We start from the raw sequence: 15,587 nt of genomic DNA on the forward strand, positions 1-15,587 counted from the left end.
TTTAGTTAGCTGTTTTACAAAGTGGTAGCACCAGTGGGGCAGGAAATAATTTTGCATATAGTTGGTTCCTTAAGCTTTTGAAGGTTAAATAAAAATCAGAGTATTTATTCTCTTCTCTTGGCCAAATTTCATTCTCTGGTGGCTGCTTAGAAAAAAAAAAAAAGACTGAACAAAAATAAGAAGGAACTTTGAAGCCCTTTAGAAAAGCTTCATGAGTCACATGGAGTTAAACCACATTCCAGGTTTGGACACTTGGTTACTGCGAAGCCTTATCTAGAATGACTCAAGATCAGAGGACGTGCTTGTCATTTGGGACAAGAGGTTACCTGCGAAGGTGAATCTAGCTGTCGTCACAAGCAGAGCCAAGGAGTTCAGATCTTAGTAAGGGGCTAATTCATCTGCTTTCTGTTTTTCTTTATATAAAGAGGGGGGACGGTAGACAGTGAAGAATGAGAAGGAGGGTTCAGAAAGAAGTTGTCCTAAGGCACTTATTGAACACAACGTAGGTTTAGAAGTTACACGAGAGAGATGACCTATGTAGTACAGTCTTTCAGGAGAAACTCAATGGAAAATGACTGAGTAGGATAAAGATGAACTAGACTTGACAGAGTTGGATTCCACAGACGGGACAGTAGTCCTAATCGGGGGAGTCAACAAGTTAGATTGGTGCTAAGACATCGGACTTCTTATTTTATTTTAAAATACAGCAGTGAAGTTCTGTAGCCCTCTCCCCTTTCTATTCTGTTTGCTTTGATAAAAATATGCATAGGGTTTAGAATAGTGGTTCTCAAAGTTCAATATGCTTCAGAATCATCTGGAGAACTTGATAAAATGCAGATTCCAATGTCCCCTTCCCACCCAGATTCTAAATTAGCACATTGGAGGAAGGACCTGGGGTGGTTAGATGTAGATGATCCATTGACCACACTTTGCATGCTCTCCAACTCTCTCCCTGTACTTAAGATTTTCCTGGTAGAATGTCTAGCCCTTCAGGGTGATCTTGGAATCCATTCATTGGAATATGTACAAACACTGAGAAACAGCACAGAGTGAGTACATGTTGAGTCTCTAAAGAAAACTGGCTGAGACCAGTGATTATTTTGGGGTAACAGAGTCAGAGTTGTAGGCTTAGAAGGATCTCAGGGTTGTCTAGAGGTCTGGGCCACAGAAGGGTGAACTGACTGCAGTTCCAGGACTTGTCAGTGGTGGGGCTGGAGTGCAGCTTGGTCCTCTGGGCCAAGTCAGTGCTTTGTGAACTAAGTCCAGTTAGTCCTGAAAAGGTCGTCTCTGACTGACATCTATAAACCCAGCACTGAAAACGCCTTGCCTAATTTAGTGAACAGGACAACTAACCCTGAGGTTGTCTTCCTCAGGTTTTTGTCATATGAAGGAACAGTTACCCCAGTGCATAAGAGTGGCATAATTATTTTTGAAACCAGCTTATTTCTTATACAATATGTGATTTGGAAAAACTAGTCCTGTACCTTAATGGGAAAAGGGCTAGAATCAAACCAGCTAATTGACAAAAAAATAACTTTGAGGTATTTTAAGATAAGCTTATTTTTAAGAAGTACCATAGAAGTACTATGAATAAAGGGAAAGGAAAGGAAGTAAAAAAACCCCCTCACATTTGTTTTACTCTTAACACGTGTTAGGTGCTATGCTCTGGGTTTTGCTACTTCATATTATGTAAATGAATTTTAAGACCTTTCTAAAGTTATAGGATCCGCAAAACTTAATTAAGAAAAAAGTATGCTTACCCAAGACCAATTCCACCAAATGCCAACTGGTAGAAAGAGGCTAACTCTTATAAAGTGTCATTGTCTGCCAAAGGGAATGACCCTACAAAGACAGAAATTTTAAACATCTGGAGAATGAGGTGAGTAGTTTGGTTGTCCATGAAGATTGGAGCTTCTCCAGTCCTTTTGGCTTAAGCCAAACCATAATGAACGGTGATTTTATGTTTTTCAATTTCCCTTTCTAGATGAACCCACAGCTTCTTATTTTGATCTGGTTGAATTCAGTTTTTAAGGGGCACAATATTGATTGTTAATGACCTGTCATGGTTCTGAGTGATTTCCCTCCATGATGTGCATTAGAGTCATGCTCAAGTTCCTGCCCTTCCCCACAGCCATTGTCTAGGGACTCAGGTGGAGGCTGGCTTAGCAGAAAGTGACTGTAGGGCAGGTATTTATTGTGTTTTGGGGTTACATAAGATAATGTTCAATCTAGAGAGTTCATAATTCTATACTGGTAACCATGAAGAAGGACAGCCCCATCTCTCTTTTGGAGGGAATGCAGAAGTAAAAGCTGGCGTCCATTGAGCTAACTACATTTGCCTTGCAGGAAGAAAGAGGAAATCTCTTCCAAAAGACAGCAAAAATTAAGTGGTGGTAATTTCTAAGTACAGACTATTGCACATACCTAGCAAAGACTGGGGTAGAGAGAGAGGAGAAATGAAAAGGAATCCCCTGCAGGGGGACGTCAAGCGTGAGCAGATGAGTCAGACCAGTTTTTGGGTGCGGTTCTTACTGAAGAGTCAGTGTGCAGAAGCACCGCTTTCATTCTAAATGCAGGTCGATCTGTTTCTTTTAGCCATGTACACACTACTGGGCAATGCCAATGGAGCGAGCTGTGTATTTCCATTCAAGTTTGAGAGCAAGTGGTATGCGGATTGCACAAGTGTTGGGTCATCGGACGGCTGGCTCTGGTGTGGAACCACTGCAGATTATGACACGGATAAGCTGTATGGCTACTGCCCACTGAAATGTAAGTGCCTTTACCACCGAGAAAAGTTTGCTGCATTTCGTATGGCAATGCGGTGATAACATCTTGCATGTATCTAGGACATTTTTTCCCAAAGTTATTTCACATTTATTGTTGCATCATGGCCCACCACAAACCATTATAGATTCATTGTCCCTATTTTATAATGGAGAAAGTCACTCATCCTAGCAGATTAGAACATGAATATTCTCTTGTCACTGGGCTGCATCAAATAGTCCTTCATTTTCACCAACTACTTTTCTTCAACTTCCACTTTTCTGTCAGTTATTTTCTAGGAATTCAGGGCAAGCAAATTATACTGTATATAACTCAGTGTATGCTTAATACTAGAGGTAAGCATGCCATTCCCCAGCCTTCCAATGATTAACCCTTATTAAACTATAGATTAAGAAAATAACTTAAACAATGTCACAAGCATGTGGATTCATGGAAAGAGACAGAGGGACATGAAGAGCTCCTGAATTTTGTATGAATATAATGAAAAGGGCACCTCACTGTGAAAATGAGAGTAATGATACTCTTCTTAAACTTAATTAAGAAGAATATTTAATTTAACACAGCAAAGAGTTAAATGGAAGTGGGTTAGTTCTATGCTCGAAGTGTTGTTTTTTAAAATGAAAATTTAAGTAGTATTGCAGAAATGCAAAATAAGTGATACTGCATTACATTGATGGGAAGGGGCCAGAGCATAAGAATTCTTGGTATTCTCAATATGGTTGGGATGCGGCTGAGGAGAGCGTTGTGTTGGGAGGCGCTGATGGGGCTGAAGGAGGAAACGCAAGAGTTCATTGTTCTACTTTCCTGTCACCCCACATCCTCTTCCTGCTGCCAGGTACCCCTTTCCAGTTCTTCCCCCATAAGCATCTTATCTCCTGACCTCGTGCTGCTTCAGACTTTATGGATCAGAGCAGCTCCAGGTTTCTGCTATTACCCAGAATTCTCCCCATCGCTGTCCTGTAAAGGGGCGGGTACAGAGGAAGCACACCAGATGGTGGGGGGGGCCATCTGACCTTAAAAACAGCATTATTTGGAACGCAACTTTTGGGATGATACATCTACCCACAATCACATTATGTAAAACAGCCCAATTTATAAAGCTATTTTAGTTTGTCAAGTGAAAGCCAGAATTTCAAGAATCATGCTCATGTATCTGTTTTGATTTATAGTCCATAAACATCTTAGAATTTCATTTGTCAGCTCCATGCATCGTAATTATCTTCTGTGTTAGTCTCTATTCTGGGTGAAGACCAAACAAAACCCACAGGGTCCTCATTCATAGTGATGCCGCTCTCTCATTCTTGGGTGAGGTAGATATAGTCTCCTCTCGTTAGCAGCCTTTAAAGATTGGATTGCCGTGAAAAGTGTGTAGATATCTGATCTCTGTATTGAAAGGCAAAACCGAGCAATTTTTTTCCCTTAGGATAAAGCAATACTTGTTTTTCAGTGATTGGGGACTGTCTTTCTCATTTACTGAGTAGGAATTGTATTTTATTAGTCTGTTATTATTGAGTTTCTTAGGGGTATGGATTTCACTGCGCCCTGCACCTAAGTGGTATTGACAAAGGGGTTGTGAGCTGCAGGTATGAGTTAATAATTAAATGGAGGACAAATAGCTGGTCACTAATCACAAAAAATAACCTCACCACTTAGGATGGGTATGTGTTGGAGGCATATCCTGAGTATGTTATAGAATAATCTCTAAGTCCTGTTACTTGTAATTTATGTCTTCCAAATCAAATTACGTATTTTTCCTATTAAATGTAAAGAGAAAATAATGTAGAAAATTTAAAAAATTTGTTTGATTTCAAGTTGTATTAACATCTAAAGAACATTCTATAATACCTACCAGGCCTTTTTTAAAGGGCTTTGCAATTTTCCAATCTATTTCATTTTCCTTGCTTTGTGTTCCTTTCAAAAGAACATTTTTATTTTATATTAGCCTTAAACAAACATTCACTATAGCAGGATGAGGTACCAGCTACTGACCTTGTGACACCTGATATATGTCCTTTGCATTGCTTATTGTAATGTTTTCTTTGTGTTTAGACATTTATATTCAAGTATGATGAGAATAAAAAAAGAAAAAGGCTCCTTTCTCTCAATTCTTCATAACTTGCAATTTAGCTTTCAAGATTAGTTGTGTTGTCTTACTGGGAGAGTTTGAACAAGCTGAGGAGCTACATAGTCGGGAAACCTATACATTCAATGAAAAATAGGTTTTAACACCTTGATTTTAAATGCAGTATACACTTTCTTTAAACGAAGAGAAGAGCCACATTGCATGTCCTTTTTTGGTCATTTATATTCCTTTCTTCTGTTCCTAGATAAAAAAAATAGTCCCCCTTCTTTATATCTCATACTTTTTTTTACCATATTATGTGCAAAAACCCTATGTTTCTAAAAATATTTTTTAAACCTTCTATCTTCAAGCAAACCTCAAAGAGTCTCATCTGAATGATCTCCTGTGGAGAAGAATCCATTTGGTCATTTAAACTAACAAAGTCTCAGTAATTGATATTACTAATTCAAATTTATTTTTTAATGTGAGCATATGTATTGATTTTATACTTAAAACATCTTAGAAATTTAGAAATTTCTGTACTGTTGCCTGAATGAAATTTGATATACTTTTCTTCCTCTTTAATGTGCCATGGGACCGCAAGTTTCGTATCATAGTGTGTGGTGTACGGATGATAAAGGTCACTTCCTTGTCAGATTTAAAAAGTCACAGCAGCATAGCCTATGTGTTTTTAGAAAACGGCCTAATTTCTTAGCAAATGGAATACTTCCAAGAAAACTTAAGCAATTATATAATCCTTTCTCTCTTCCTTGTAAATAAATGAAAAGATTATTATTCACATGAGTTATAAGTAGAATTTTATATTATTAAAAAGACAAAAGAGAAATTCTCATGACATGAAGCTCACAATAATATTTTATTTGTTGATTGATTCTCCAAACATAAGTAAAGTGCTATAAATAAAATTTATCTACCTATATTATTGGCCTTTCATAGAGTAGAATCAAGCCTATAGGATATATTGGGAATCATAAAATAACAAGAAAAATAAGCTAAAATTAATTTCTGTTCTGAAGGAAGGAAAACAAACAATCAGCATCTACTATGCCAGGAGATACCTACACTGAGTATATTCTAGAGATGAGAAAGCGAGACTCCAAAAGCTAACAAATTAACTTGGCATAAACCACTGGTGAGTGACAGGGCCAAGTGCAAGTCCAGATCAGTCAATCTGTGGAGTCTATGACCTTTCCTCTAGCGCCTGTGGTTGTGGTCTAAAACAACCAAATAGAATTTGCAGGCCAAACAGTGACTTGCTATGAGAAAACATACACTTATTCTGTCTTCTCCCTTTACTTCTTTCTCAGTTAAGAAAATTGGATAGGTATCTCTCTTCTTCGTTCTTGTAATTGCCTCATTTCCCAACTCACTTGATCCCAAATGTGCCAATGGAAACATAGGAAGTCATGCCCCCTTTCTTTCTTTGGGCATGTGGAAGGGACTGGATGTGGGTGAGCCTCTGAAGGCTTCCCCTTTTCATTTCAGGAGTGAAGCAAATCTCATAGGCACTTTAAAAAATAAGTAAAAGGAGAAAAAAGGAAAAGAAATCTAAGGGCTGAGGCAATAATGCTTCTAGGATTGTTTAAAGAACATTGTTCACTGAAAGTCTTTTCTAAACATAACAGCCAATTCCATTTGACTTCTTTTACAGTTGAGGGCAGTGAAAGCTTATGGAAAAAAGATCCCCTGACTGGCATTTCCTACCAGATAAACTCCAAATCTGCTTTAACTTGGCACCAGGCAAGAAAGAGCTGCCAGCAACAGAGTGCTGAACTCCTGAGCATCACAGAGATACATGAGCAAACGTACCTGACAGGTAATGACATGAGACAAAAGAGTTGTAAGTAAGGTCATGATTATTTTCTTTCTGCACAGCTTAGCTTGAAAGGGGACAGCACAGTTGACTGTAGACATCACGGTAGGAGTCAGTCCCTCAAGCAGATGCTATAACAAATTCCCATCTTGGAAAGGCACTGGGATGGCAAATAGTTTTGGTCTCAAGAGCCAACTTTGTTCTAGCAGTTCTAACAGTCTCTAGGACCTGTGCCGATAAAGATTCGTGGTGTTAATCTGGGCTCAGAGTAGAAGATGCCACAATTAATTAGCGATGAAATTCTTAGACATAAAACAGGTGTGCTATGCTGGTCAAATATTGAAGGTCTAGCCTGAAGCCAAAGATCTTCCCTCCGCATCACAGGGATCATGGAGATAAAATAAGATGCGGCCACCACAAGCAGGGACAAGTCAAGAGCTTCTCTGGCCCTGGCCGGTGTGGCTCACTCGGTTAGAGCGTTGTCTGGAGACTGAAAGGATTCCCGGTGAGGGCGAGTTTGATGCATGGTCCCCACGTGTATCATTCCCAGTCCAGGTGCATATGAGATACAAGCAATTGATGTTCCTCTCTCACCTCGATGTTTCTCTCTCTCCCCTCGATGTTTCTCTCTCTCCCTTCCTTTGTTTCTAAAAACAATGGAATAAATGTCCTCGGGTAAGGATTTTTTTTTAAAAGAGCTGCTCTGAAACGCAGTTCTTTTTGTTTCCTGTCTCCAGAACTGGTACACTCTCTAAAGGTTTGCAGGTCTCATTGACACTCTTTCTCCAGCATGGTGTTTGTTTCTAAAGCTGCTGTGCTTAGAGGACTGTGAAGATTAAAAGAGCTAATGTTTGCTTGAAATGAGAGTATTTGTTTTAGCTTCTACAGTCCACGCTTGGGGAACAGAGAGATTAGGACCAGAAAATGAGTGTGGGAGCAAAAGCATCCCCAATTCCTTGCCCCAGAGCACCCTCCTGCCCTCCGTTTCACCCTGACACTGCTACTAGATTAATATAGCTCTTGCACTGTGACTACCATGTTTGAAAACCCTTAGTGGCTTCTCCTGTCCTATCAAATAATTCACAAAACACCTTTACTTGACATTCAATAACTGTCATCTGTCCACAAATAAAAGTTTTGAGTTCCTCACTTGTGTCACATTTTCTTGCCTCCACATCTTTTCCCAAGCCCCTTTTTGTAACTAGAATTTCACAAGTTTTATAACACTGAAATGCAGTTGTCCTTCATTTCCATCTGTGTTTCCTTTATTTGTTTACTGCTTTAGTGACAATTGTTTACATATACGTTCCATTTCCCCTACAAGGATATAAATGTATTCATTTGTTATTTTCATTCATTCCTTTATTCATTCATTCAACAAGATGGCTGGCATCTCTGTGTAAGGCATTTTGCTAGGTTCTAGTGACACAGTAGTGACCAAAGCCAGACAGAGCTTGAAGTCCACGGGGGGAAACACATACAAACAAGAAAACAAACTGACAAATAAAAACAAATTATAGTAAGTGCCATGAAGAACACAAACTCAAGGCCGTGTGGTGAACGGATTATGAAGGCAAATGGATAAAAATGAGGAATTCCTTGTGGATATTTTTGTCCCTGCCCCCAAAGAGAGTCAGTCGCACAGAATCTTCCACAGGGGAGAGTCTCAGTGAATCTTGCTGACAAATGATGATGCCGTATAATCAAAAGAATTATTTAGCAGTCCAGGCTCGTGTTTGGATAAGTGGTCAGCTTATGGCAGGAGGACAGAAAGAGAGGCAGTTCTCAAATGCGAAGTAACTTTTTAATCACCAGAGAACTTAGAGTTAGAGTGAAGATGCCTGGGCGAAAATCCTAGAGATTCTAGACCATTAGGTGTGATGTGTGGCCCAGGAATTTGCATATGATCCACCTCCCAGGTGATTCGAGGGCAAGTGGTTGGGGGACTGAACTTGGTAAAACACTACCTTGGCACCTGCTTTATCGGCAGTGCCTACGAATTCCACCTGACCAAACACCTGCAGCAGAGTGCAAGCATGAAGAGCATGGATCGGAACCGGGTGCCCTCCAGCACTGTGAAGTGGGGGGGCCTCGGTCGGGATCACCTGAGAATATGCCTCAGTGACTCCATTTGTTAAAGAGTAGAGTGTGTGTCAACCAATCCAAGCATGTCCCCAGCCTTACTTCTTTTTCTAGGATTTCACTTTGTCCACCTCTCTTCAGATGATACTTACATCTACTGGCACACATTTCTCCCATGAGTTACTAGTTTTCAGTTGAACTTGGAGTTGTTTATTGCATTGTGTTTTTGGTAGAGAAAAATGTGACATACATTTATTTAGCACAACCTTGTGAAATACATAACTGGGTAAGAAGTATTTTTCTTTTCCTAGTCCATTTTTGAGGGCTGAATTGTGATCTGCTCCACGGTAATGAAATAGTTCTTGCAATAGTTGAGCACCAAGCTTAACGTTTACTTGTTGTCTCCTTTCAGTGTAGGCAGCAACTCACCACCTTCGTGTGGTGGTTATTGAGGAGATTGAGCATAAAAAAGCAACCTGACCTCATTGTGTGTATTCATAAACTCGGAGATGAGATTATGCCTCAGTCTGCTCAATAATTCTCTTTTGGGTGGGTTTTGGGGGCCTTTCTAATATTGAGACAAAGAATCAGAGTGGTTAATATCTATAACCACGTATAAAAATAAGGAGGAGAAGAAAACAGAGAAGGAGACAAACTAAACTCATGTAGATGAGTGAGGAAGGGGAAAGATGATGGCAGACACCCCTGGGATCACTGTGCACACTTGCGTGAGAGAAGAATCTATCAGAAGTAAAAGGGTTTCAAATGGCTTTTTTTTAAAAGGGAATTTGTTTTAGAGTCCTGTTATCTTGACTCCGGGTTTTACTTGTTTTCTGGCTTTCCGGAAGCCCCAGGACAGAACTCAGGTTACTTTTTAACTCTTCCCCAGTTGCCAGAGGGAAGCAGTGACTGGGGCAGCGCGAGGCTCTGCCCAACTCCAGCCTCGTTTCCTGGCTCCCAGCTCCCTATCAGGCTCCAGCGGCAGGAAGTGCTTCCCTAATCACCGAGGGCTATTGTGTCCCTTGGGAGGGCAAACAATCCCCGAGAGACTCTGGCTGAGTTCACCTCAGATTCTTATTTAAATCTTATCCAAGCCTCCAGAATTTTAGTCAGCATATTTTTAATATTTCCGCTTTTCTGCAAGTCAACAATGTCACGTATTAGGGGGGAGAAGGTCTGATGCGGAATTTAAAAAGTAAAACAGAATTTTGCTTTCTTGGAGGGAAGGCATTCATGATATTTGGGATTTCTTGGGATATATCAGGGAAAAATCTAGAAAATCATGGTGTGAATGGGGATTATGGTCTACTCCATGTTGGGAAACATGACATTAAAGTGAAAAAAAACATGCACTAGTAGTTACTCATACTTTTAAGGTAAACATTTTATATGAGAATTGTGGAGTAAACATTATTTTTTAAAAATGTGTAAGCCTGGTTTATGACTCTGAGATCAAATTACCTGTCATTTATTGAACAGCTGCCGTGTGTGAGACCTTGGCTCACACCCATCTCCTAAATAAATATTATTGACCTCACTTTGTAGATGAGATAACAGACTAGGAGTAAGAAATTAGAAACTTGCCTAATGCGTGTTCAGAAAATTCGGAATTGGTGCTGTCTTCTCACTCACTTTGCCTGGGTCTCACAAACAAGTAAGCAAGGACCTGGGGGTTCCCAAAGCACTCAGTGGAATCCTTGACGAAGACAATCCACAGCTCCTTGCTCCAGGGAATTCACTCCGAACTGGCCATCTGCTTTCACAGCATCTGCAGGGCTGGCTGCTTCTGCCCAAGCAGCCCATTCCGCTACCACCCATTGCCATTTCTCATCCTTACTTCTGTTTCTAACTTCAAAATTGCTGGCACGCTGTACTTAATTCTCAATTCCTGAATCAGATTTGTAACTACATATGTGCAGAACTGAAATAGGATATGGGAAGTGAAATTTGGCTTGTTGCTCTGATTGTTTTCCCCCTTTCCTTTGGTGCTGGCTGGAGAACAAATTGCACCTCAACAGAGAACAAAAATTACCAGAGTAATATTGGACATTAATGCATCCTCTGTTATAATGAAGTTCAAAAGTCGATATATAGCCATTTCCAATAATACATGCTGAAAAATTAAGAAGTAAAATGTTAGGCATGTGGAATCAATGCTTCTATAGTGATGTTATAGAAAAATATAGTAAGAAAACTTGATCTCATAAAATTATAAAAGCACATCAGAGAAAAAATTGTGGCTGGTGCTCTGCTTTAAGTAATACATTTGACACAAAAAATCTGAATTTTGCTTCTAAATCTTAATCTTTGCCAACCTGGTTTTCACATGGAATAATAATAATAATAATAATAATAATAATAATAATAGTGGCAGTAGCTTACATTTGTTGTGCACGTACTACGTGCCAGGTCCTATTGTAACAATTAATTTAATTCTTCAAAACAAGCTTAGGAGTACCTAATGCAGACGAGGAATGTGAGAGGATAGCTATTTCCCTTAAAGAGCACTTAATTCTGCATTTAATCTCACTTTCTCTTCTGAGTGTGACTTTTGTTTCTGTTTTTGCTTTCACCGTGCAGGATTAACCAGTGCCTTGACTTCAGGACTCTGGATCGGACTGAACAGTCTGAGTGTGAACAGCGGGTGGCAGTGGAGCGAGGGCAGTCCATTCCGATACCTGAACTGGCTCCCAGGTAGGGCGGGGCTTGACTGGGGCTGAGTTCCCTGAACTTTTCTCGATACCACGGGGACCTTCCTCATCTTACCTGTGCACCTCAAAGAGAAGCATCGGGACACTCCAATGCAGTCCATTTCTCAGCTTGATTTGAAATCTGCCAACCATGTTTGGATAAACTAAAGCCATAAGGTTATACCAGCTTCCTGGGCTGAGGGCTTGTCAGGCAGGATTATCACACAAATCAATACGGGCCTGTTACAGTGTAGATTTTTAGAATATCCTTGATTGGCGAGGTAGAAAACAATTGGGAATGACCAAGCCCTCCACAGCTTTGTTGTTTTCTGGAGGACAGAATTATCTCTACATCATCAACACATTCTGGTAACAGAACAAAACAGGAGACTGAATAATTATTCCACGTATACAGCAATTATTCAGAGAAAACAAAAAGGCCAGTGATGACAAAAATGTTCATCTTATTCACCATTACCAATTGGTGTTAGTAACTGCTTTAGGCACTCAACTGAGTAAGGCTCTGTCCCCTCCTCCCCAACCCCCATACCAGTCTTGGTTTATTAAGAAAGAGTGCAAAGAAAATGAGTGATGTCTGCCATGTCCATGGGAAAGGAAAAGCCTGTAAGTCACATCCTCATGTACCAGGTCTGCTATGGGAAACAGTGACATGGTGTTTTTCCCTATAGTTCAATTTTTTTTCAAGCCATGGAATGGTTTTTGCATTCGGTTTGTATAACCAAGCTCTCCATTTTTTATATTAGTGACATATGCTATTACAAAAGGGAAAACCTCAGTAAAGTAATATTCAGAGTAGATGCTGAGATATGAGGGGATTCCTGGAGGCTGTATTTCGGTTTACACTGATGAGATTTCACTGCAGCATCACCTTCAGCGTGCAGTGGCTGCAGCGCGGCCACTGGCGTCTTACCGCTGCGTCAGCTCTGTTTTTCTCTGGCACCTGGGGAGTAAACATTGCTGCAAAACAGTGTAAGATGTCCTTTTTTATGGGTGAGGATTTGGTTATCTGCCTACTCACTAAGTCAGATTAAACTGGAGAATACCCTCCGGGGTCGGTGAGATCACTAGATAACAATAATCATCTATGAGGGGATGAGTTTGTTCTTTTTGTTGCTTAATTATTGTACAATATTAAACAAGGCAGGTCACTTTATTTATTACTCTTTTGGGGAGTGATGATTGTAATATTCTTGCATTCTAAGAGCTCATTGAGAAAATTTGGGAGTTAACGTCAGTGAAGGTGAGATGTGGAATTGGGATAGTAATAAGAAAGAAAAAGAAATGACCTTCCTCAATAAATCCAATTCCTGAGCAGTAACTACAATTTGAGTCACCTCATGAAATAGGAGAGTTTCTTCAAACTAAAATTAGAAACCTGAGGGATATTCGCACTTGCCATTGTATGAATGTTCAATCAAGCATTCAATTGAGTACTTATTACCACGTAACACATTTATTTAAATATATTCACATTTGAAGTGAGGATATTTGACACAAATGATGTGGGAGTGTAAATCAAATATACATATGACTCTGGTAACCAGTTAAAGACAACTAGTTGATATGTTAAAGTTGGCAGTCATATTGTATTGATAAATAAATGTATAACATCATTAATTAGTTAATATACTAATAACCAATAGTGATAAAATTTATTATTGTTTCTTGGAAGTTTCTTTCTAGTATTGACACAGACACCTTATCTGTCAGTTCAGTTACATCGTGAGTTTGGCCACAATATCAACACATTTAAAAAATATGTTCATCTTTACACTAACAGTTTTTTTTCTTTGTGTACTATTCAAGCAACTTTTGACATTCAAAAACATTTGACAAAGGCTTTCTGGAGCAGGTAACCTGCCTCCCATCTTACAGGAAAGGAGAGTGAAGTCCAGGTCCAGGCTATAGACATGTCCAAAATCACGAAGCAGTCATTAACAAAATGTGGCTTATTCTCCCTGTCTTCAGGTGTGAAATGGAACTAGCATATATCTAATGTGTTAGCAAAGGTGACTTTATCGTTTTTTTTTAATATTTCCCATAAAAATGGGGTGAGTGGTTAGCTGTTATAAACATCTGTTGTAGGCTGAGTTGGAAACCTTGAGTGGGAGTTCCAGGTGCACTTGATCCGTATTCCCTCCCCATGTTGCTGCTTCCAGTGTCCCTTCTCTGTTCTCCTGCTGTTGTCTTTCTTTTCTGTCTCTTTCTAATTGGAGAACGTATTCCCAGCTCCAAAACCCCCCTGGTCTGGTCTTCACAGTTAGCTTGACTTAGTTTTCTTGGTAGGTATCAATGACGTTTAACAGGGCTGGTTTTGGACATCATGTGCTGTTTGGTTAGGTGCCTCTCTCTTATACATAACCACCCAGTGTGGTGATTGTTCAGGTTTTAAGATCTAGTTTTATCATTTGATGTTGTGAAAAAAGTTATTTCAAAGAAGTAGACCTGTATAATCAAAACTGTGGGCATTGGAATGGTCCAACAACCATAAAACAGTGACCCAACGTGGCTTTTGCTCTGTAGTCAGTAAATATTTATTTGTGAATGTGTAGGAAAAGACAGAATGGGGACCCATTAAACCCGAGGGACCAAGATGTGAGCCTGAGGGGGCTATCTGCTTGTAACACCTACAGTAGTTCCACTTACTTTTTTTCTCTCCCCCCAAAGGAAGCCCATCAGCAGAACCTGGGACGAGCTGTGTGTCACTAAATCCCGGGAAGAATGCTAAGTGGGAAAATCTGAAATGTGCTCAGAGACTGGGCTACATTTGTAAAAAGGGCAACACAACTTTGAATAACTTCGTTATTCCCTCAGGTAAGTGATCTATTTGGTCTGAAGTATATAACATATGATAATTTAAAGATAAAGTTATAGTCCAATCATAACTGTATGAAATGATAGGCTCGGTGCATAATTTATGGAGTAAGCTTAATAATATTTCTATGAAATTTCTTTTTGTTGATTACTGCTCCTTGTCACTACCATTTCTTGAGTGTGGTGTGGTGTCCACACATGTGCAAAGCCTTTCACAGGACATCAGTGACATCATTTTATCCCCACAGCAGCCCTAGGAAGTAGGTACTATTATCCTCACATTCTAGATGAAGAAAAACATGTTCAAAGGCTATGTAATACCTGCATATGTGAATCCAAGCTAAGAAATACATACCTGAGAGAGAGTGTTTTTACATCCTCACTATTTAGGGTCTGTCTGGGCTCTTATGCTGTTCAAATGAACATCATACACTGAAGTCTTCACAGAAATGGAATAAAACATCTCAACATTAGTAGCCGAAATTTATATGTAGGCTAGACCCAAGAAAAAAATTCAATTGTGCTCTCTATTATAATTTTATAGAAGAATTAATCTACTAAGGTAAGACTGCATTCTTTCTACAAATTGGCAAAAAGCAAACAAACTACATTTATTTTCACTACCAGATATTTTTAGAGATACACTACTTTAAAGAAATTGATGGCCCTGACTAGTGTAGCTCAGTACACTGGGTGTCATCCTGCAAACCTAAAGGTTGCAGGTTTGATTCCCAATCAGGACACATGCCTGGGTTGCAGGCCAGGTTCCTGGTTGGGGGCTCATGAGAGGGAACCATACATTGATGTTTGTCTTGCACATTGATGTTTCTTTCCCTCTTTCTCCTTGCCATCTGTCTCTGTAAAAATAAATGAATAAAAACCATAAAAAGAAATTTATGCATATACGTGCATATATATATGTGTGTATATGTCTATATATTGTGATCAGGAAATCTGACAATGTGTCATCCTTAACTTCTTTTCTCCCTGAATTTTAAAGCAATTTTATTTATTTTAAAATATGACTGACTTAGCTAGAAAGCCCAAAAGTACAAATGATAAATAATAATATTTTCTTTCAACATCTTCCCACTCCCAGATCTCCTCCCTGAATAGCTGTTTCTGGATGTATATCCTTACCTATTTATTCTGTGAATATATAAATAAATATATTTATAATTATTTTATCCACTTCATACAAATAGAAGCATACCACATATATATTCTTGACTTTTTTCACTTAACAATAATTTTGGACATCATTCTGTATAGCACATAAATAACTTCTGTGTAAATTTTT

The 15,587-nt window shown here is 39.3% G+C and overlaps 1 protein-coding gene across 1 annotated transcript in view; it reads left to right on the forward strand.

Moving 5' to 3' along the window:
- Positions 1-15,587, forward strand: part of MRC1 (mannose receptor C-type 1) — an 81,681-nt gene that overhangs the window by 12,678 nt on the left and 53,416 nt on the right. Inside the window, exons 3-6 of the mRNA XM_037060785.1 lie at positions 2,596-2,769; positions 6,519-6,683; positions 11,343-11,456; positions 14,141-14,287. Of these exons, the coding sequence (XP_036916680.1) occupies positions 2,596-2,769; positions 6,519-6,683; positions 11,343-11,456; positions 14,141-14,287 (600 nt within the window). The remainder of the gene's footprint in view (positions 1-2,595; positions 2,770-6,518; positions 6,684-11,342; positions 11,457-14,140; positions 14,288-15,587) is intronic.

This window comes from Sturnira hondurensis, unplaced genomic scaffold (assembly GCF_014824575.4).
Source record: "Sturnira hondurensis isolate 20B ecotype Veracruz unplaced genomic scaffold, ASM1482457v3 Scaffold0012488, whole genome shotgun sequence".
Classification (NCBI taxonomy): Eukaryota; Metazoa; Chordata; class Mammalia; order Chiroptera; family Phyllostomidae; genus Sturnira; species Sturnira hondurensis.